The sequence below is a fragment of the Danio rerio genome, chromosome 18 (assembly GCF_052040795.2).
Source record: "Danio rerio strain M-AB ecotype USA chromosome 18, GRCz13ab, whole genome shotgun sequence".
Classification (NCBI taxonomy): Eukaryota; Metazoa; Chordata; class Actinopteri; order Cypriniformes; family Danionidae; genus Danio; species Danio rerio.
In genome coordinates this window covers 38,784,274-38,808,477 of record NC_141038.1, presented here as the reverse complement: position 1 = coordinate 38,808,477, position 24,204 = coordinate 38,784,274, and the positions used below count along the sequence as shown (strand labels likewise).

Genomic DNA, 24,204 nt, shown 5'->3' with positions numbered 1-24,204 from the left:
CTGTCGCCTCACAGCAAGAAGGTCGCTGTTTCGAGCCTCGACTGGGTCAGTTGGCATTTCTGTATGGAGTTTGCATGTTCTCCTCGTGTTGGTGTGGGTTTCCTCCGGGTGCTCTGGGTGCTCACACTCCAAAGACATGCTCTATAGGTGAATTGGGTAAACTAAATTGTCTGTAGTGTATGGGTGTGTATGGATGTTTCACAGTAATGGGTTGCACTTGGAAGGGCATATGCTATAGACATAGGGGACATTATCATACAGTAGATTTTGTTGTTGCAATTTATCGCTGAAGCAATTATCACGATATTACAATATTGACCTAAGCTTCAAAACAGATAATTTCAGCAGGTAATAAATAAATAAATAAATAATAATAATTAGTGCATAGCTTTTTTGAAACATTTTCAGAGTAAAGTACAATAGGTATCATTATAATAGATAATAATATAAAACTCTCTCCCGATAGCACTCCCGATAGAATTCTGGGATCAGTTGAACTTTTTAGTAGCATTTAAAGATGCACCATTTTGGTCAAGCTTTAAATTAACAGTATTAGTGTTTCTGTATTTGGATTTCTAATTAGTTTTAATATGTTTTAAAATGTCTTTTTTATTGCCAAGTGTTCTTTTAGTTGTTTTCTCTTATTGTAAAGCACTTTGTGACTCAATGTCTGGGAAAGGTGCTACCTGTATATAAATAAATCTTTACTTAGTATATTAGATAAGTCTCATTAGTAAACTTTAGTTAATGCACTACAATCAACAGTGAGAAACAGCCATATATATATTTTAAAGTTATTAAAAAATGCAACAATATTGTAATATTAAAAAGGTCAATTTAACAAAAAAAAATTGTGATTATTTTTGGTTTTAACACATTATTGTGCATTAACTAAAAATTAACATCACCTAGGACTAAAAATGCTTTTGTAGTTGTCATTACATTGATTTGAGATAAATGTTAACAAATACACTCCTGGTGCATAGAGTTAATGAACAAAAAGCCTATAAAAAGTCACAAAATGTTTTCAGTTTATTTAAAAATATTGTAAAATAGGTTGTATGCCAGTATATCAAGAAAATGTTTGTTTAAAAATAAATTGCATGTTAAATGTTCAAGCATTCAGTGCTGTGATGAACAACACTGCCAATAAAATAATTTGAAAAGGCACTCTGAAAGTTGTAATAATCAATAATTATTAATAATAATTTAAACCGCCCATGATATCAATATTGTGCATGTTCATTATTAATATATTGAATTATTGATCAACAGCATACAGTATGTCTGAATTAAATCACATATAAAAATAGTAACAAATCAGAGGAGGAGGGACATGAAAAGAGAGAGTGGAAGAGAGAGAGAGAGAGAGAGAGAGAGAGAGAGAGAGAGAGAGAGAGAGGGCAAGCCTGCAAAACTGAGGCGCACAATCAGGCTTTGTCTCATTAGCATAGAGGGACAAACACATTCCCAGGCCCTGAATGCTAGTAAGCCAAAAGATTTCCCTCTGTTTCTCTTTATCTGCGTTTCTCTCTCTCTCTCTCTCTTTGACAAGAGCGCCTGTCCCTCTGTCCCTCACACTCCTCTGCAAACTTACATAATCTGCCTGGCACAGAGAGACTGGGAATGATGGGCACATGAGGCCAGAGACAGGGCTGAGAACCCCAAGAAAAAGAAATGTGGGAGATGTGTGACTTCATCTTACGACGAGCAATGATCATATCATATAAAAGTCCTCCTTTAACTATTAGGGGGTCCAATATTTTTACACGACTTGAAAGATGCATGCGGATGGCTGTCATGTAGGGTTTGGGATGGCATTGATCTGATACAGACACTGACCGAAGCAGTGGAGGCAGCGGAGGATGAGTTCATCCAGGCTGGCAGAGCGGAATGAAGCGTGAGCCGGTGGACTCTGAAGAGCACGGCTGATCTCCTGAGCACTGGGGCAGGTCATTCTCCTCTGCACTGGTCTTCTGCTCTTTATCCCACCCTCCTGACGGGACTTCCTGCTGCTGGAAACACATGTAAAAAAAAAACAGTTTGAGAATCCTTGATGCTATTAAAGTTATCGACCAACCACCAGGTACAGTTGAAGTCAGAATTATTAGCCCGCCTGCATATTTTCCCCCATTTTCTGTTTAATGGAAAGAAGATTTTTTGGTAACACTTCATAATAATTAGAATGAATCATTTGTTAAGCATTAGCAAATAGTTACTTCATTATCTCTTAAGCATTAACTCGACATTAATAGATGTTAGTAAGCATTTTATAACTGCAAATTCAAACGTTCTATTCTTGACTTATAAGCACATGTACTATGTGCTTAATTATTGTATTTTCATACTTTGTTAATTATTATTTTTTTATTACAAAATTAAGTATTGAATAATTTACAATCCAGTTGTTTGAAAGAAGTTTCTGGATTTAAAAGAATATTCAGAATGCGCAAGTAATTGATTAATAAACTATTCAAATTAACATTTATAAATCTTATTATTCAGGCATACTAATAGTTAATTTATATGTTAATAAATGCTTTAATAAGTCAGCTTCATCCAGTTTCGTGACCTAATCTAAAGTGAGGACTATTGATGCTTCATAAACTCCTTATAAATGAAAATTAAAGCCTAAGATTATATTCTAAACTGGAAAAAAAGAACATAAACGACTTTATTCATTTCACAAATGAAACTATATCAAATGAAAAATAAATCTTTGCGATCTAATCTAAAATCAAATTACTGCACAGTTTAAACATCAGGATTGAAATGTTGTATCATTGTCATACTGTCACATTACCAGCGATCTGTTCCTGGAAGATCGCTGGCATATACACTCACTCACGTCCTTCAGGAGCTACATATCCCAGCATGCCTTTGCACAAACCGTTCACCATTCATTATTAATCAGACACAGCTGAATACCATCATCATGAATTGTTTAGACTATTTATACAGACATTGAGTTATACACATTGCACACACCAGTTAATGCGGAGTCTTTGTTTGTCAGTGTCTTCCTGTTTATAATTTTTCTAGTTATTTTTTGTTGATTGTTTTGTTACTTTTAGTACTTTGATCATCGCTTTGTTGCATTTTTCGATGCCTTTCATGATACCTGAGTGTGTTTTTTGACCTCACTTGTTTTTGCCTGCACGAATAATCTTTTTCATTAAAAAATTGCATTTGGATCCAACCTCTTTTCTTCGCTCTCTTGACATCCAGTGACAATCATAACATATTGTTATATTATTATATTGATATTTTATCCAGTTTTATGTTGTATTTTGACACTCCTGTTATTAGGCAATGTTTAAACTTTACAGTAATTTTACTTTTTAGATAAGATTGCAAAGATTATTGCTCGTTTGATACTGAGCCTTTAATTAATATTTATTAGGGATTTATAAAGCATGAATAGTCCTCACTTTAGATTAGGTCACAAAACTGGACGAAGCCGAGTTATTAATGCATTTATTAACAGAAACAAACAACTATTAGTATATGCCTGAATAATAGGTTATAAAATGTTGATTTAAATAGTTTATTAATCATTTACTAACTCATTCTAAATTATCTTAAAAACTGCTAACTACTTTTAAATATTTGTAAATAATGCGATACTTAATTAAGTCATGAAAAATTGATCAGCATGTATGAAAGTACAATTATTAAGCACATTTTAAATTCACTTTTAAGTCAAAAATAGAGCATTTGCATCTGCAATTATAAACTGCTTACTAACGTCTGTTAATGTAGAGTTAACAAACGAGGAATTCATTATTTGATAATGCTTAATAATTGATTTATAGTGTTTAGTTATTATAAAATGTTACATTTGTTTAGCGTGTTTCTAAACTTAATAGTTTTAATAACTAATTTCTAATAACTGATTTCTTTTATCTTTGCCTTAATGACAGTAAATAATATTTACTAGATATTTTTAAGACACTTCTATACAGCTTAAAGTGATATTTAAAGACTTAAGTTAATTAGGTTAATTAGGCAAATTAGGGCGAGGCGGTGGCGCAGTAGGTAGTGCTGTCGCCTCACAGCAAGAAGGTCGCTGGGTCGCTGGTTCGAACCTTGGCTCAGTTGGCATTTCTGTGTCTTCATGTGGGTTTCCTCTGGGTGCTCCGGTTTCCCCCACAGTCCAAAGACATACGGTACAGGTGAATTGGGTAGGCAAAATTGTCCATAGTGTATGAGTGTGTGTGAATGTGTGTGTGGATTTTTCCCAGAGATGGGTTGCGGCTGGAAGGGCATCCGCTGTGTAAAAACTTGCTGGACAAGTTGGCGGTTCATTCCGCTGTGGCGACCCTGGATTAATAAAGGGACTAAGCCGACAAGATAATGAAATTAAATTAAATTAGGCAAACTAGAGTCATTGTATAAGTGTTTTTTTTCTGTAGACTATCTGAAAAAAATAATGTTTAAGAGGGGTAATAATATTAATAACATTTTAATTAAAACTGCTTTTATTCTAGCTAAAATAAAACAAATACTTTCTCCAGAAGAAAAAAATATTATAGGAAATACTGTGAAAAATTAAATGATCTATTTTTAAAGAAAATCATATGAGGCCTAATAATTTTGACTTCAGCTTTATATTAAAACAATCCATATGATCATATGATGAAAATATGCAGAGAGACATTCGTTTAACAAAATGAACACTGTTTTAGTCAGCCATCAGACCACAGGAACAAAACAATGATGTGTTGTCTTGTCAAGCGCATTTTGATTATTTAACTTTATGATAAGTGTTGTTGATATTAACAACTTCATCTGTGGCATTTTTAGTGCTGCACTGAAAACCACAGCAGTGATGTGTGTAAGACATCTAGTTATGAGAAACATAGTTGGAAACTTTCTAAAACCAACCCTAAGTATAACCATGTGATGATACTATCATTTATGACAGGGGTGTCAAACTCGATTCCTGGAGGGCCGAAGCCCTGCACAGTTTAGTTCCAACCCTGCTCCAACACACTTACCTGTAGGTTTCAAACAAGCCTGAAGGACTCAATTAGTTTGATCAGGTGTGTTTAATTAGGGTTGGAACTAAACTGTGCAGAGCTGCGGCCCTTTTGGAACTGAGTTTGACACCTGTGATTTATGACAATACCCAGTCAGGTTTCTCATAGGTCTGATATAAGGTTTCAAATTGTAGTAAAAGTAAAATAAAATAAAATAAAAATGAATAAATTGATAGACTAACAAAGCAAGAGAAGACTCAAGTTTAAGGCAAAGGCTCTTATGACCTTAACCAGTCAACAACTTAGCAACCACCCAAAAAGACTTAGCAACTAACCAAAACACTACATCAGCTACTTATTTAAATACCTCTCAACTAGTGAGAATTACTAAAAGCAGTCACTCAACACCCTTAAAGGAAGCAATAACATCAAAATGCCCTAGCAACCTGCTAAAACACCTAGCAACTACTCAGAAACAAGCTGAACTATCAAAAACTACTTCGGCCCAATCCCAATTCTACCCCTTTGCCCTTCCCCTTACCCCTCGTTTTGCACCTTCACATGAAGGGGTAGGGGTGTCCCAATTTTCTTTAGCTTGGAGGCTTAAGGCTGAGAGCTAGATACCCCTTGAAACAGAGATTTTTCAGAACCACACTCGAAACCAAGGGGTACAAAAATTTCCCAGAATACACCATCTACAACAGCAGCATGGCTGCACACGGAAGTAAGAAGATACACAAATTAGTATTTTTTGTTATTATTACAAAATTTTTACAACAAACAAGCATATGTTTTAATATGTTCATAACCGCTTTTGTGTTTTGCCGTCATGCTTAAAAAAAAAAGCTAAATATCTCTATCTATAATCCATAATAATAACTATTGTATAGCAATCCCACAACATTCTGTAACTTGATGACACTCAAATACCCTGTCAGAAAAGTCTAATGCCTGGGAATGAGCTTTTTACAGTGTCTGGTTGGTATAATGTTAATGCTGTTTTCATTTGTTTAAATGAAAATGTCCATGTTGTAAATGCACAGTACAGTTACGGTCTTGTTGCCACATTATATTGTTGTGATAACTTAATATTTGCCTTCAGTGATTTCCTGAATACCAAAAATAACGCAACTTGAATAACTACAGCAGTCGTGATCGTCTAATTTCATATGAAGCAAGAGATAGCGATGACGTGTGCAGGTGTTGCAGTGGTGTCCCATTTCTTAGGGATAAAATACTGAAGCCTTTCCCCTTCACACTCTGTATCACTGGCCAAGGGAAAAGGGAAGAGATAGGGGTACAAAAATAGAATTGGGATAGGCCTTAGTAACCTAAAAATAGTGCCCTAGTAAACGCTTAGAAAGATTTACCTAATAACACCAATGACCACATCGATAACAAAAAAAAAAAAATAAATAAATAAATAGTTGTAAACACCCTAGAAATCACCAAAAACACCTCAGCAACCACTCCTCTAACAACATTGGGCATAACTGTGGCTACCTAGTACATGGAAATTGTATACCGTGAGTCTCAAGCACCATTGTTTCCTTGTTCTCATGTAAATCCCATGAGAGTAAAATTCCAGTGGAAAAACAAGCCATACAAAAACACACTCATTATTATGCACATCACAGCAGCTTTTGATTGGCCATAACAATATTACAACAAGTTTATATTACAACACAAAATTTAGGAGGAATTGTAAAATTGCGAAGAGACAGTCTGTTTAACTGTACGATTTGGTAGTTTAATATGTATATTGTGACAAGTGTATGTAGGTAATAATAGAACAAACGTGTAGACTGTTGAATAAGTATATATGACATATTTCAAGAGTTCACACTTAGCTGATGATTGATAAATAAAGCGTGTTTGGCATGCTGTCCTGGAAGAGAGCCCTGAGCTCGGAAGATCGTCAAGCCTGAGGCTCCCTCCCGTTTTATAGGGCAAGAGGGGAGTTTGAGCTCAGGTAGATTTAGAAAGCTCCCTTGAATTCAATCATTTTCCTTTGTTTATCAGGGGTTGCCACAGTGGAATGGACCGTCAACTATTCCAGCATATGTTTTATGCAGCAGATGGCCTTCCTTGTGTAACATCTAAACACTCTTAAACTAATATACAACAGCCAATTTTGTTTATTCAATGCACCTATACTGCAAATCTTTGGGCTGTGGGGGGGAAGCAGGAGCACCCGGAGGAAACCCATGTGAGAGAACATGTAAACTCTACACAGAAACTCCAACTGACCAAGCCGGGAGTAGAACCAGCGACGTTCTTGTTGTGAGGAAACAGTGCTAACCACTAAGCCAACATGCCGCCATACCCTGAATTATGCTAGAAATAATGTGGAGGAGTTGAGGCGGATAGGGGGATTCTTCAAGCAGAAGATAACTCAGGTAAAGGAATCTGGTTATTTATGTGTGTTTTGGATTCATCTGATTGGTAAATCATGAGATACTGTTGCTCAGTGGTTCTCAAAGTGGGGGTCGGGATCTCCCAAGGGGTTGCGGGACAATGAAAAGGGGTCGCCTGGTGATTTCCAAAAATCTATTTGTTTGTATAATTTGTTTGTCGTATAATTACATTCTACCACTGTATGTAGTTACTATAGTAGATTATAGTTACTAGTTCTATTGGATTGCGACCCCTGGGGTAATTACATTCTATTAAAGACAAAGTAATAGCGTCAGATTCAGCAGATTGATTTTATAAAACCAGGTTAAACTTTCTGACACATTTACAGCTCTGACTTACATTTTTTTTTTTTAAAAATCAACGAAGAATATACTTGGGTCTATTGGTGTGTGTGCCATTGCTTGCATGGTTTCTGTATTTATAACCACCTCAGAAGATATTGAGGGTCGTGAGTCACTGGCATTGGTATTTTGGGGGTCGCGGGCTGAAAAGTTTGGGAACCCCTGCTGTAGCTAATGTGGGACCAGCAGTGGTCAATCATAAGCATGTCATCCTCTCAAAATGATAGGATAGCAATGAGCAGCATTTAATACCAATATAGCTACGGTTATGTCATCCATCACTTATTGAAACATCCTTAATAACAGAACATGCTGAACCATCACTGTTCACACAAATACCCTTATGAACTAAAAACATTGGATTATGCATGTCAGGCCAGCAGTTGAATGTCACTTTGCTAACTCGCACAGTCCTGAAGGTCGCCATTGCTGTTTTGATTGTCAAGTACTTGTGAATGTCTATAAACTAAACATTTAATACGCTTACACAAAACAATTGCTTTCAAGTTTCGATCAGATAACAAATGAGAGAAGAGAGAAAAACTCTGGCCAAGGGACTAATGTTTAATCTTTTTTTACATACCCTTAATGCCATGGGCGGCCCTTGAAGGCCTGTACACATGTGTGACTGTTTGCACTCTGCAAACCCTACTGGTAGATCAGGTATGTTGATGTTTATATGTAAGGATGTGTGTTTATGTCTGCTGCCCTATACAGTAGATGTCATTATTCAGGTCGTCAATGTCACAGGAAGAGAAACACTATAGATAAGCATCTCTGTCTTTCTGCTTAGCTCTTTCTTTTATCAGTCACACAAAGAGAACTGCAACAACATCAGGCTTCCAGCCTGTAATACTTACAGGTGCTGCGTAGTTTAAAGGATTATCCACTCTGTAAAGTTGGCTTTTCTGACTTATGTGTTGAAAAGTATCACAGGCAGCATCAGCAAGAATCACTGTGGTCTGTGACGGCATGAACAGGAAGCTGGCCGCGACTGCAGAGAAGTAGCGATGACTTCTTAGAACGTCCAAAACCCCTCCCTGCCGCTCTCTCTCCCTTCCTCCTGAATCAGTGTCCAGTTCAGCACTCTGTTTTCAATTCTCTCTGCGCACAAACACACACACACACACACACCCTGATGCTTACCTTTACACCTCATTGAGCAAAGCGCTAAGATCAGGGTCACACAAATATACTCTCAAGCCAAGAGTGTAAATTTACTACAACTGAAGCTTGTAGACCAGGAAGGCACTCGTATGTGGCCTTCCTATTTATACCTTCATGAACTGCACCTCACATTTCCTTTTTCTTCTGTTCAGGCTATTTTTTACACACCGAATATAAGACTTGACTCCAGTACGCAAATTCACCACGTTTTTGCATAAACCTGATGTGCAGCATAGACAATACACAATTCATATACGCCAGAACTTTTCAGGTATGAGAAATACACACATGCAGAGATACAGCCCCACACACACACAGTAAACAAATTAGGGAAAATGCACTTGGATAATGTAAATTAATTTGTAAACAAGTCTATGCAAATGTCTATGCCTGGTATATTTAAGCCATGATACGATATGGTGATAATACTGTTTATTGTTGAACACTGAAAAACGCGCAAATGTGGCACATCTGAGGTGGTCGCTCAGACTGTTAATGCAGCTCAGAGAGAATGCAGGATTAAGATTTGATACTAATGGTGGAACAGCCATACCCACTGAATCAAACTAACACCAATAATAATACTAATTCCTTACATTTATATAGCACTTTCTGGACACTCAAAGTGCTTCACACATTTTTGAGGGGAATCTCCTCATCCACCACCAGTGTGCAACATCCAGCTGGATGACGCAACGGCAGCCATATTGTGCCAGATGGCACACCACACAACAGCTGATTGGTGGAGAGGAACCAGAGTGATGAAGCAAATTTTGATATGGAAATGGTTAGGAGGCATAGCCGGCCCTCCCTATTAGCAAACTAAGCGGCTGCTTAGGGCCCCGCTGCCACTAGGGCGCCCCCACAACCCGCTTGTGGTGCAAGCTGCTTCCTTGCTGAAATCATTTTTATTTGCATATCACAAATTATCTTCATTGACAGTGCTTTAGTGCTTAAATATTTATAAATTTTCACTGAAAATAAAAAAAATCATAACTTTATTAAAGTTGAAATTGTTTTTGAGTGAAAGTCATGTGAGCAACATGAAGCTCGCAGCATCTCATATGCGTTGTGTTCTCGCGGTTCGACATTGTTCTTTAAAGGAAACTTACAAGACTGACCGGTTGCCACAAGAACGTGAGCCCGTGCATGGACACAGCTATGGTCTTTGCTTGATTACCTGCCACTATATACCTGATTTATTTTGGAGATTGGACCGTGAAAGTTAAACAAAACTAAGGTTCTTCTTCAAATGTAGAGAAACTGAGGGGAAAAATGACGACGAGGAGAGACAAGCACAAAATCATTTTTGGCATCGCTTTTAAGCGCTAATGATGATGTTAAAGACATAATCTAGAAGCACATTTATTGAAAATAGGCAATAACAGATTAGTAAGTGCCATCCACTTATACAAAATATTAAATATTTTCCTGGTTTTACAGACCCGTTTTTTAGTCTAAAATGCATTTTACTGAAATGCAATATTGGAGCCTCTTTCAACGGCATATTTTGCACAATGGTTATATATTTTTTTCCTGAGACTTGTTTATAAACTTTATGTCCTAACTGAATTAATCATAGTTTAATATAAGCTCTGGACCCTACATCTCAAATGTAAGGAACAAGGAAGGAGAAAGAAGGAAATAATAAAGTTTGTGTTTGGGTATTAATATTAACCCAGTATTTGTTGCTTCCTTTATATATATATATATATATATATATATATATATATATATATATATATATATATATATATATATATATATATATATACAGTATATCACTGGTCCCTTCATTAAAAATAGTTAAATTCTTCATTTCTGAAGCTGCTAGTTGACAAAAACTGTGTTTTTTTTAAAAGTCCAAATCATTCAGAGAGTTATTAAGTAGAAGAAATCAGGCTTTATTTCTCTGTTTCATTGATTGTATTTAATAAGCAACAACATCATTGTGGGCCAGTTTGCAATGGCAATATTCCACTATTTAGAGCAAGGTAGGGCCCCAAAATCATTCTGCTTAGGGCCCCTAAATGTACAGGGCCTGCCCTGTAAGGAGGCCATGATGAACAGAGGCCAGTAGGCAAACTTAGCCAGGTTAATCCTGTACTCTTTTTACTCTTTAAGGACATCCTGGTATTTTTAACGAACACAGAAAGTCAGGACCTCGGCTTAACATCTTACAGTATGCGAAAGATGGCATACACTGAGCAGTATAGAGTCCCCATCAATATACTTGGGCGTTAGGACCAACACAGACCACAGGTTGGGCACCCTCTGCTGGTCTCACTAGCACCACTTCCGGCAGCAACCAAGCTTTCCCATGTGGTCTCTTATCCAGGTACTGAACTTAGCTTCAGTTGGCAAACATGTGAGAGTTGCAAAAGCTAGCTGCTGGCTGATCAAGCATCACAACAAAAAACATGTTAAAAGTGTTGGTCGATTTGATGTGAAAACCTTGACATCAATTTAACATCCAAACACTTTTTGATTGATCCAAAACCATTTTGATCGCCAACATAATGAAATATAAAAAAAATATTACACTGTCCTGTCTGACTGTAAAGTATTGGAAATATTGGACTGTCCTAAAATCTATTTTTGAAGCTACTGTTAGATTTGAATTTTTGACGGTTTGTGTTTTGTCACATTTGTGTTTTGATGTCGCTTTGGTGTCCACTTTGTAATTTAATTTAGCTTTAGTGTAACATTGTGTCTAAATACTGAATTTGAGCAAGCACAGAGTCACCTTAACTCAACAGTCTAAGGATGTTTACTTAAGCAAAGGTGGCACAGAGGCACTTCTGAGGTGGCATTTCTTCACAGAGACAGTCTAATTCATCTCAGAGGTGCCATGGATGCATTTGCACAGGAATTACAACCGTGTACCACTTTGTACTGTGATGAAGAGATAAAGATGTACGAAGGACTGCTCACACCAAAGTTCCATTCAAACCAAGCAGCCTTCTGTTGGTGAACTTGGCAATTGTGTGTGTCCAGCTTGAATGTGAGCAAAATCTAGGTGGAACTTCACTGCTCATGCTAAACTACAGAAAGCTTGGATTTCTTTTGGATGTAAGGCAGAAAGTGATTCTTTAGTTTGTATTTTGATTGAAAATAAATAATTATACTGACATAAATCTTTTGACAGCAAATTTGTTACATTCCCTCATGTCAGACATTGCCTTCTGCGGTTTATATTTTGATGTAACTTCAGCTCATAGTGCCTTTTTTACAACAAATATTGAGTGAAAATGATCAATTATTATACACAAACACAATAATTCTTATTGAATTCATGTGGTGTTTTAGTACACCAAGGTTTTTTAGCATTTCTCCAAACAAGAGTTTGTTTTGTTTGTGTACGTAGACACATGACAACCTGCCATTCAGTTTAATAATCCAATGAAACATTTGCAATCATACACTGTGTGAGTGTTTCGGCCATGCACAGCACCTACTCACTCACTTTCTCTTCCTCTCCTCCTGCATTTGCTCTATTCATGTCATTCAGAAAACAACTTCTCCTTTCTCTTTGGAAATCCCCCCTAACCTCCTCCCTACCCCTTCCCTGCCACAGTAGCCAGTGTTTTACTCCCAGTTCCTGGCTACATCTCCAGCTCCGTTCCCCTACCCCCAGCCCTCCTGCTTTCTCCTCATCTCCTTCTTTTTTATTTTTTCTCTCTTTTCTGTCTAACACACGCACACACACATACACGCACACACATGCAAATTCCTCCCTTTCTCTCGTTAATTGATTAATTGATGCCAGAGCCCTTTGAAGGCCTTGTTTGTGGACCACCCTCTCTCTATCTCTGTACCCATGAGTCAGTTTGTCCTCTCCATCCTGTACCTGATGATCTGAGATCTCGGTCAACACATCCAATATCTATTAAATAAATGGTATTTATTACACGGATAATATATATATATATATATATATATATATATATATATATATATATATATATATATATATATATATATATATATTAGGGATGTAACGGTATCAGAATTTCACGGTACGGTAATACTTCGGTATGAATGTCACGGTACGGTATTTATTGAATCATTTACAGGAAAAAACAAAACTTATGAAAATACTCCAAAAAAGTGCCAAAAGTGTCAATGACATACAAATTAGCCATCTATCTGTAAGCTTTGAAACAGGAACTTCAATTTTAATAACAAAAAATTATTAAACCATGTAAAAAAATAAAGTTTCAATTTAGTATTGTTGAAAACTCATCACATTCAACATTTAATCACACTCAGCCCATCTACCCAGATGAGAGCTCTGCTAGTCGGACTTCTCATCAAGCATCTCCCGCTGGATCTAATCTCACTATATTTATTAAACGGGATATTTCATTTATCTTGTTGTCTTTATCTAACGACATATTCCCTGACTTTGGTCATTGGAATCTATTACTTGTTCTCAGGTAACATGTTTTGGCTGAGCGCAAAGATAAGTTAATGATTAATGTAACCACGTACATTCTGTATATTGACTGATCGCCTTTATTTCCTATAATGTAAAAACTTATTGTATGTTATACTTTTAAAATGGCCATTATCGATTATTAAAACTGATACTCAGCAAAAGAGAGGCTGTGTTTCGTATTTTCACTGAAATTGAAAGGAGGCAGTTGTTATCGGCTCCGTTTTGTTATAAATATCCACACAGTGAAGATGACGCTCATGCAGCACGGCGCCTCAACATTTCTGCTGTCTGTTAAGTTGCTAATATTAAAATGAAAATAGGCAGTTCCTTAAATCATGTTTACATTTTATTGCTGAGAAAGTGAAACAACGTAGCCAAGGTGATGTGAATGAAGTTATAAAGTACACTGTTCCCTTTGAAGATTTACCCGTGTCCTCGGTATAATCTGCTTTTCCATATCAAACTGGGAAGAAGAGACTGCAGCCTTGATCAAACTTGCGAAGTCTGAACTTACACGGAGATAATGCAGGACTGAACTGTGTGTGTAAAGCAGGTCGCACACCAGAAGCGACGCTCGGCGGCGCGCCGCGCAGCGCCACGTATTTTAGAATTCTAATCATAGGTTTCTATCAGGATACACACACCGGCGCCGCAAGTCGGCGGCTGTCGGCGGCGCCCGGCGACGGCTCAGGACGCAGTTCATTTTTCAGCCGCGCCACAGAGCGCCATCTGATTAGTTTCATGTAAAATATCATTCGAATGTGCGCGTCTGGTGTGCGATACTTTAATCTGTCATGTACGCGCCGTGTCGCGGCGCTTCTAGTGTGCGACCTGCTTTAGAGTTTTCCAGCTCTTTTCATCCCCGCTTCTAGCAGCACACTCCATTTCCGCATTACTGGATCTGTAGCAACAACAGACCGCAAGGGATGATGGCCACCCCTGGGCTGATGGGAATTGTAGTTTCCGCTACCTCCCGTTCGCTTCATTCGCCTGAGCAAATTTTCTCAGAAGACCTATAGTTTTACCGAGTCATGCGACTTCGGTAATATCGAAAAAAATTAATATTGCGGTATGACGGTATTTACAATACCGTTACATCCCTAATATATATATATATATATATATATATATATATATATATATATATATATATATATATATATATATATATATATATATATTCTTTTCAAGAGATCAGTAATATTTTATATAGTGAACATACATATTTGTCATCATAATCACTTGCTATTATGAGTGTTTCACAGATAGCATCACCTCAGCCGATGCTAAGTCAGTCATTTCCAAGCAATCAGATAACACCTCTAAGATAACTTGCACAAAGCAGACACCCCCATAAACTCCTAGTCCTTATAATCATTAATCCCATTCACACTTTACTTCATGCCAGTTAAAGTATACAGTAATTTTACTATATACAGAGTTCAGATGTATACTAGCACATATATTTGATCACATGCATTAAAATCTGACCCCAAATGTAGCGCAGGTTAACTCAACGATTAGCTTTTAAATGAGTTGACAATAGCAATGTTTCTTCTCAACACCAACCAGTATGTTCGTGCTAATGCCTCTTATGTACTGTAAACAGAACAAGCGAACATACCTCTATCCACAACAGGTCACAAGAGAATAACTAGGTCAAAAGCACTTCATCTCCCTAGTGCGAAATCCCCTGTTAAAGATCAGAGACCAGCACCACTGCTGCTTCACCACACACATGCGTGAATCTAAAAGATCTTGCAAATGCAAACATATTCAGATTGTCAAAGGGAGCGTCTGAATGATGAATGTGCTGTTTGAATGCTTTTGAGAGTGACTAGCCTGTCTTTCTCACAAAGAGAACTGAAACCTAAACACATAGTTCTGAAGAACATGAGGAGAAACCACAGCTTGTCAGATAACCACAGTGATCACTTTGCAGTGCGTGCAAAACGAGGCGCCAACAGAGTTTTTAAACCTCCATTGCACATTAAACTCACTGACACAAAGAGCTAAAGCAGACTTTTTGCTTTAAAGGTGACATCAAATCATTGGTGAAGAGCGCGGACACCTGTCGAGACACAGTCAGAATGGAATAGAAAGTCATAAAGTCTGTACCTTTTTGACTCCTTGCGATTCATGGTGTCAAATCCCATCCACCGGTGTCCTGTTGGCGTCCCCCGTGCTGCTTAAACCCCTGCCTGTCCCATTGGGCAACTTGAAGTCTCTCTCCTCCAACCAGAGGTACTAGCTGACCTCTGACAGGTTGTGATGGACAGTCTGTTCAGTCACTTCTGTCAAAGCGTAAAACCTAAAAACCAGCTGCTGCGTCTCAGAGTTCTCTCTCTCTCTCTCTCTCTCACTCACTCACTTGCACTTACACCCCCCCCACCCTCTTTTCTTCCTCTCTGTATATTACCAGACAACATCAACCACAGGGCACAAAGTTAACCAAAACAATAAATAAAAGAAAGCCCAACAACCCCTATACGGCGACAGTGCATTAAAAATGAAAAAGTGCAACTGTACAAGCAACAAAAAAGTTGTTAAAATGAGCATATCCACAACAAACAACTAGCTGCATTCACTACAAACAAGTCTCTATTTGAAATACAGGCACTGGCTCTGAAAGATAGGGGAACTGTCATCTGTTGCATGTGTGACAGAGGGAGAGGAACAAAAGTGAGTGAGTGAGAGAGAGAGAGCGAGAAGAGAGGGAGGGCTTGAGCTCTTTTAAAGACTGTGAGAATGAGTGATACACATTAAAAATCACAGAAGATCACCGAGTGAAAACAGACAGTCTTGCAAGTGTGAATCAGAATTCAGAGCAGAGTTTGCTTTTTATTAGCTTCCTGTCTGTCAGTGTGTTTTTTGTTATGCATTTCAGCTTTGTTTCAGTCACTGTCAGTTCCTTACCTTCAGGCCACAGGTAAATTAGCAAGCCTTCAGGGTTTTTTTTCCCCACAAATTTCCATGTAGCGTGTAGCATAAGGACTTGCGAGTCTGTACCTGCCTTTTGAGTTCAGTTTGTTAACACATTTCTAATCTTCTGTCCCTTTTTTTCTGTATTTAACAGTAAGGTAGTGTCTCCAGGGTTGAATCCCTCCACGTGCAGCTGGAGAGGACACTGAAAGGATGCCTTGTTGAGGATGGAGGAGAGGGGAGATGATTGGAAAGACTGCTGCATGTGTGTTTGTGCATGTGTCTGCATGCAAACTCTGTGGGAACCTGTGCCCGTGTCTGTGTGTGTGTGTGTATGTGTGTTCGCACAGAGGTGGGATTCTCATGCCAGGGTGAGGGGGCTTGTCGGTTAAAGGATGGGTGCGAATGAATCAGATGCCATCTTTCAGAATGACACCTAGAATATCAATTCTGTGAAATGTGGTTTGTCTTGTGCTGTATTGAAGGCATAGCTCATCCATGACTGATAATTCTACCCTCATGTACTCAACCTACACTTGTCACAAACCTTTTTGAGGTTCACTTTGCTGTTTAACACAAATAAAGTGGAAAATTTGGCAACTAGTAATCATTGACTTCCACAGATGAACAAATCCATGCAAATGTCAAACTTGACATGAAAAAAATTACGTTTTCACCAAAATAGAAAAACCATTTCTACATTTTTTGTGTAACCAAGTATATTACAGTATTTTTAATGTTTAAAATGTCTCTGTCAGTGTTCTGTCATTTACCCAAAGCACAAACATGGCAATTTCACATCTGTCACATTCAAAACGGAAAAGTGTCACATCCAAAAACAAAGCTTTTCCCTCATAAATGCAAAAATGTCAAATAAAATAAAATCAACGATTTTTGTTCCATAGTGAGCTGACTCTTTTCCTTTTGATAAACATTTCTTTTAGGTTGTGCAGTTTCATTCACAGAAATTGTATACTACCAACTAGCAAAACTGTTTTATCACATCCATAACACATGTGTATTTTCCTCATTTACAGATGGGTATTCTTCTGATCCCATAACTCTTTGCTTAGTTGTTTTGGAAAAGATAAACAGATGCTTCGCTGTTAACATATACTTACTATGTGCATTTATGTTTTGATGTTTTTCTGCAAATGTCACATCCATAACGCTGGAATTGCTCAGATATTTTTGCACTACTCTGGAAGTCAGTGGTTACAGATTTCTAAAATTTTTCAAAATATATTCTTTTGTGTTCAACAGAATAAGGAAACTCATTTATGCACCCATTTGTGTGTGAGTTAATGTAGATTAAATGATCATTTTTAGGTGAAATATCCCTAACCGGTGAAGGGGAGCTCTGGGTTGTTACAGATATATTCATGTTTTTGACTGTCTTAATTTACTGATTACTCCACCTTTGTTTACTTCCGCAAAATGATTAGACTAAAACGTTTATATTGAAGCACTTGCTCTGGCTTATTGAACTAAGCAATGTCTGCATGAGGGAGGGTGATATATTTGTTGGTAACAGTTAGCAGTGGACTTCTGCTGAAGTATTGTTCAGAAAATATTACTACTTGCTTTTGATGTCATCTTCAGTAAGTTTCTTGCTGCACATTCTGCAATTGTGATTGCATAACTCAAAAAACCACACTGGCTCTCAGAATCATATCCTCAGCTTACTCAATGATTTTAACTTTAACTAGCTCGGTCAGGCCTAAACAGGCTATATGATGCAGGAATGTCAAAACCCCCCAAGGAAAGTCTGTTGTAAACATAACTTAGTGATACTTAAACATATTTCCTACAATGTCAACTAGACACTTGGATAAAAACGTGAATACTGAAGCTGTTGTGTGTATTTTATAAAACATACATTTTTAATAACCATACCTTATACTGTTTACTTGCTCATCTGGAGCTATTCGAACAGTTTCCTCATTTGCGACTGTTTCAAGGGGTCGCTAAACACAAGCCGTCTGCCATATTGGAACAGTCAAAATGTTCTTGAACTTTCGAGAGCAAGTTGATCATATCTACAAGATAAGCTTGTATGAATATTCACATCTGCAATACTCTTTAGAAGATGATTTTGCAAACCTAACATAAAACAACAAGGTGAACCTTTTTATCTAACAAAACACTAAAAGTTTAATAACTTTAAAATTGTATTGACACATTCAATATTTTTTCCCTTTTTACATTTGTTTACATCAGTAGCTACTGGAGGCTAAATTTGTTAAATGTTGTGACATCTTGAAAACCTTTTTTACATGTGAGTAACCTTTTGAGTCTAGGAAAGTGAAATGTGGCCTCTAAGCATACATACCCACATGAAAGAAACACAAATGTTACCTATAGTAAATAGCCTATAATGCTATGAATTTATTACTATGACCAACACAGAATTTATTCTGCTGTACTATTCTATAGTTGCTTTTGTAATAAAACTATAATATAAACAAATGAAAAACTGACATTATCTGTCCCTGAAAAAAAAGTGTAAATTCAGTGAATGAAAAGTATTTCATCCCAAAAATTTCGAAAATGGACTAATGGTTGATTTCTGTAAGTTGTTCAGTAAAGGAATATGTCATTCATTTGGTTCTAAGATGTTTTACTGTTTTAAAACAAGATGTTTTAAAAACACTTTACAAATGTACAAGCGCTGTCTTTGTCCTTGTCATCAGCCCAATTGAACCTACAGCTTTAGTAGTCTAATTTATCCTAAAAACTGTTATTTTGAAAAATAGAAAAACTTCAGAAATAGCTAGTTTAAGTTGTTATTATTCACAAAAATTGATTAAAAACATGAAAATATAAATACATTCTACAAATAAATACTACAAATATATAATACAAATAAATTTACAATTGTCCCCATGTTTTTGTCAGTCCTGTCACATTTGCATTAAATTAAACATAAAATGTGAACAATACACCTTTAAGACTATGACTCGGAAGTGACATCATTGAATGAAGAAGCTGACAGTGATCAAGGATGTGTTCTAATTGTATAATTTTATGCAATTTTTTTTTTTTTTTTTTTTTTTTTTGAGGACAACAAGCTTAATTCAGGCCCTGACACATATTTTATAAATGAAAATGTACGTTTCTGGTACAGTGTCTCACAGGGTATATAATACGACAACATACATCTGAGCTTGTAATAAAAAAAACTGCATTCTACTGTATTACAGTTTAAATGTTTAATTTTTAAACCAATTTAGACCATGCTGTAATATTTACATTAACAAAGTGTAGTAATATAACAATAATATACGTTCAACACAATTTACAATAGTGTGGTTCAAAAACACTATATAATGTAAATAAATTGTGCCAAAAATAAAATTCAAGAACAAACATTTATTTGAATTTAGAACAGTTACAGTCTCCTTTAAAACAAAAATGTAAGGTTTTTAAAGACATTGAAATAAACATTCAAAACATACCCCTGGAGGTCCACAACATGGATCATCGATTTTTATAACAATCTTTGCACTGAGTCAATTAATGTTGGTACATCTTTCTGTGTGAATAACAGAAAAAGTTAGTTATTTTCGCCATGATCAAGAACCAAGCTTTTTTAAAGCTAATAAAACATCATCAGTCATACGTATCTATTTAACAAAATCTCAACTTAAAACTGCAAATAATTTCAGCTACAATTTTATTTCTATAACTGTTATTGTACTGTTACATGTTGGTGTCCACGTGTTATTTTATATCCTATTTGTTTTGTTTTTGTGAGAGCTTTCTTTTTCTTTTAAAGTATTTTCACAGTGAGTTTATAAAATGACACGACGACGGCGCCATCTTGTGGGCGCTATAAACGAATACATGGCAAAAAGCACTCTGGTTCCCGGTTTACATTACGTGCAGTCTGAGCATGCTCTCTGAAGTTCAGCCCTCGGCTGCCAACAAAGACCCCCAAAAATCCATCTGCATCCCCGTTACTCCACTCTCCGATGTACTAACAGCTAGAGACAGGAGGAGCTCGTGCAGACATGACACTCAGATGGAGATTGTGGAGGTGAGGAGTGATGCCAGCTGTCATCTTTGCATGTGATGGTGGCTTGTATGAGTGTGTGTGTTTATGTATATATGTGTGTGTGGGTTCGGGTGCAGCATGCTGGCTGTGTATTTTTCTAGAGTAATTTTATGGGTGTGTTGCTGATGCAGCTGTCAGACTGTCTGGCCGACTGGTGGACTGTGAGTGTCTGTGCATGCAAAACAGGGAAATATGATTGAAGATATGATTTACCTTCTGAGTCTACCTGTCTGTACTTCTGTCTGTCCATCTTTCTATCTGTGTATCTATATACATGTCTATCTATCTGTCTAATTGCTTAATTAGCTTGCTGGCTCAGTGCCCACTTAGTGTTAATTTTCTTTTTTTTTATTTGCTTGTGATAGTCACACGATTTGTGATGTAATAATTTAATACATACAGTATCTCAATAACATACTCGTATTTGTATATCAAAACCTAGAGATTTTCTGCATTAGAGTAAAGGCTATAGTAGCCAAAAGTCATGTTTCAGCAGTTTGCATTACACAAAGAAATGAGGAGAATAGTGTGCACACATATTTGGCTAAATGTTTCATCCTGTACTTCTGTCTTTTGTGATGTAACAGTCTGTAATCTAGTTGTACCCAATTAAATTTTATTGTAAATTAAATGAAAATGGAATCAAATGCAATTATTTGTAATTAATTATATATTTTATACAATGCTGTTAATATTCAACATAAAATTATTTATTATTATTTGATATGCATATTTATTATTTTATTTTAGATCTTTTACATCTTTTTCAGGCTCCTTTTAGAAACAACAAACCTAAAAATAGCTGATAAAAACGATAGAAATGCTTAAAAATGTCAGACAGACTTTGTTTACTTGCAATATCGGTATTTGTTTATATCGAAAACATAAAAAATGCTGTTGTATATGAGTTTTATCGAAATAATAAATATTCATTTTAAATCATTACAATTTATTACACATACAGTGCCAGAAATTTTTACAATTTAATGTTTATTTAGATTATTACACTATCAGTTTACTGTCTGAATTCTTTTTCAGTCACAGAATGTCTGTGCTCAGATGCACTCGATATAACCGGCTGCGTTCGGCTCACATTAGGCACACTACTGTGTTCAAGCTGTTGTTTTTGTACAGATATTACCATAGGTATCCCTAGTTCTGACAAACCAAATAAATGTAGCATTATTATTTCATATCAAAATATTTTAAATGACTTGTATATCTGCTTGCGTGTGTCTCTGTCAGTGTCTTCCACCAGACATCATCTTCATCATCACACACAAGCACATTTTCCATTTATAGCCTATTAGACCAGGGGGAGGATCAGTTTTAGGCAAAGGGGTGGCCCAGTTGTGCAAATATGGTTGCAGTGTGAATGTGTAAGAAGGTACAGCACCATCCACACGATTTGAGAGAGAGCGAGAGAGAGAGAGAGAGAGAGAGAGAGAGAGAGGAGAGAGAGAGAAGCAGCAAAGGATCTTCTGTCACTCTCTCTCACTTCGTTGTGAGAGATACAGGACTCATGCTGTCCTCCAGCACACCCACACACACACACTGATAGAGAGAAGACACTGAAACACACTGAAGAGAAAACGCACGGATTTTCTGATTTCTCCTGAGGAGCTGCAAATAACCCTCGGAGAAGGATGGCAGAAGGAGAGGGGGGAGATGAAGAGATCCAGTTCCTGCGGACGGTGAGTGATGCCTTCTTGACCCGCTTTGATTTCATAATAATAAGAAGGATAAACATTTTTAGAGGAGTGGGCTTCAAGTTGAATCTCAGTGAAAGAGTTTTGAACAGTTTTTGCCTGTGCATTATGCGTGATTCTTTCATTTTTCACTTTATTTTACGGTGTCCTTGTATTTAAGTCTTAATTCTGTATGCATTAAGAATATGCACTTGTTGTGTTTGAGTTAGGAATATGCCTGTAATTATTACTATATTATATTTTTATTCAACACTCTGACATTCACTTTTAATAGAACTGAATTATTATTGCACTAAAAACAACACATCCAACCTTCTGAGGAACTGAATGTGCCTAATAAAATGATGAGGCATTGGTGAAACTTTATAGCAGATTATTATTATTGTAGCTCGATTATTATTATTATTTTTTGTTAGGGTAAAGTTCAATTGAAATAAAAGTGAGTTGATTACTTCTGTATTGTTTCATATGCAGTATCAAGAAACAAGAAGTAAAATAAAGTATATATAGTTATAAAGATTAAGAATATACAGTATAATTATGGTATAATAATTATATTTATGGTATAATAATGTGATTATTTAGATTAGTGGTTAATTAGCAAACTCTAAATTTGCAAGTCTTTTTGGTTTAGTCCTTTCAGTTGGAACATTTAGTAACATTGTTGCTGTTTTGCTAGATTGGAAATGTCTCTGCATCTAATTGCATTTTTTATTGCGTTCACATTTATTCATCATCACCCTAATAGATATTCCACATTCACACTCTACTGGTTTGCTAAATTGTTACTGAGGTGTTTTCTGATGGACATTTTTGCAAGCCTGGTTCTCACCCTGTATTTAGTTGACTATTTTTATGGTGGCCCACATGTCTTTTGACCTGCTTATGGAGTTGATAGTCTGCCTATCTTCACATTGAGGGACGGCGTCTAATCAGGGACATGTCCTGCTTTTAATATTGCTGACTTAGAACTCATATTGTAAGTGCCTGTAAGTGACTTTCTGCTCATTCTTCTAGAAGATTCTGTCTTTGGATGGATGCATGTGAATGTGTGTGGATGGACAGCGGCTGCTGCATCTGTTTGGATCGTTAGCTATTTTTACCTCAGGAAAGGAGAGACTTTTAGAAGGAAGACTCAACAAGCAAGGCGGCTCCTTGAGGGGGGAGACAGCTGGACTCTGCCCCTCATCCTGCAAACTAAACCAAAGACTCAGAGATAAAACAATTTATCATATAAATCAACTTTAGGGTTGATTAATAAAGGCAAGATTGCAGATTTGAGGAAAAAGAGAAAACGAGAAGAATTAAAACAGGCAGAGATGCAACGTTTGTGACAGATATGAGGAGACTGAAAAATAGAAAGAAAGAAAGAAAGAAAGAAAGAAAGAAAGAAAGAAAGAAAAACTGTAAGATTTGAAGTGGAGATTGTCTGAAATTCTTTAATTTATTCATTAATTTGTAAAGATTGTTAAATCACGTAGCCAGGGGGCCGGGGCCCACTAGGGGGCATTAGCAAACCTGAGAAAGTGAGTGAGTGAGAGAGAAATGCTTAAATGCTCAAACACTCCTTTTCATTAGTAAATAAATGATTATATTTTATTTTGTTATTTTTTTAAAAGTCTACAGCTCTTAAAACCAGAATCTTCAAGAATCCACTATAACCGACCTTAGGCAGCAGATGGCACTTTGGCATCTAGTTACATAAACATAACGATAAACATGTTCATAAATCAGATTATAAATTATAGAATATGCTCAAGTATTAGAGGAGTTTATATTATTTATATTTCAAATTTCATCTGATTTTCTAAATCTGCTTCTGTTTTATATAATTTATTAATAATAATAGTAGTAAAACTTTAGGAAAAGTGCCAAATTTCACCATTAATACTGGCTTATTACCTGCCAATTTTTAAGATATTTGCTGTTTATTAGCACTTACACCCATGCCCGTAAAACATATGCTGGATTAGTTGGCAGTTCATTCCGCTGTGGCGACCTCAGATTTATAAAGGGACTAAGGCAAAAAGAAAATGAATGAAAGAATGAATGATAATTTAAAACCGGGTGACATGGTGGCTCAGTGTTTCGCACTGTAACCTCACAGTAAGAAGGCCACTGGTTCGAGTCCTGGCTGGATCAATTGGTGTTTCCGTGTGGAGTTTGC

The 24,204-nt window shown here is 36.5% G+C and overlaps 3 protein-coding genes across 57 annotated transcripts in view; 2 read left to right on the top strand and 1 right to left on the bottom strand.

Annotated features, from left to right (window-relative positions):
* The window catches only part of hnrnpul1 (heterogeneous nuclear ribonucleoprotein U-like 1), a 90,062-nt gene extending 76,556 nt beyond the window's left edge, over window positions 1-13,506 (top strand). Inside the window, exon 12 of the transcript XR_015514237.1 lies at window positions 13,210-13,506. The gene's annotated coding sequence lies outside the window, so the exon portion shown is untranslated. The remainder of the gene's footprint in view (window positions 1-13,209) is intronic.
* rasgrp4 (RAS guanyl releasing protein 4) overlaps window positions 1-15,730 on the bottom strand; it is a 59,629-nt gene extending 43,899 nt beyond the window's left edge. For 4 of the 17 annotated variants that reach the window (XM_087292127.1, XM_087292134.1, XM_087292131.1 and 1 more), the window contains exons 1-3: window positions 15,468-15,662; window positions 8,602-8,845; window positions 1,843-2,015 (exon numbers count right to left, since the gene is read on the bottom strand). In XM_087292127.1, coding sequence (XP_087148253.1) covers window positions 1,843-1,957 — 115 coding nt within the window. In that variant the 5' untranslated portion in view covers window positions 1,958-2,015; window positions 8,602-8,845; window positions 15,468-15,662. 17 annotated transcript variants of the gene reach the window in all.
* A 4,416-nt stretch (window positions 15,731-20,146) lies between these two features.
* Window positions 20,147-24,204, top strand: part of ryr1b (ryanodine receptor 1b (skeletal)) — a 245,403-nt gene continuing 241,345 nt past the window's right edge. For 37 of the 39 annotated variants that reach the window (XR_015514413.1, XR_015514412.1, XM_087292548.1 and 34 more), the window contains exon 1: window positions 21,814-22,022. Coding sequence is in view for 37 of the 39 variants with exons in the window: in XM_087292548.1 (XP_087148674.1) it covers window positions 21,975-22,022 (48 nt within the window). In the remaining 2 variants the exon portion in view is untranslated. 39 annotated transcript variants of the gene reach the window in all.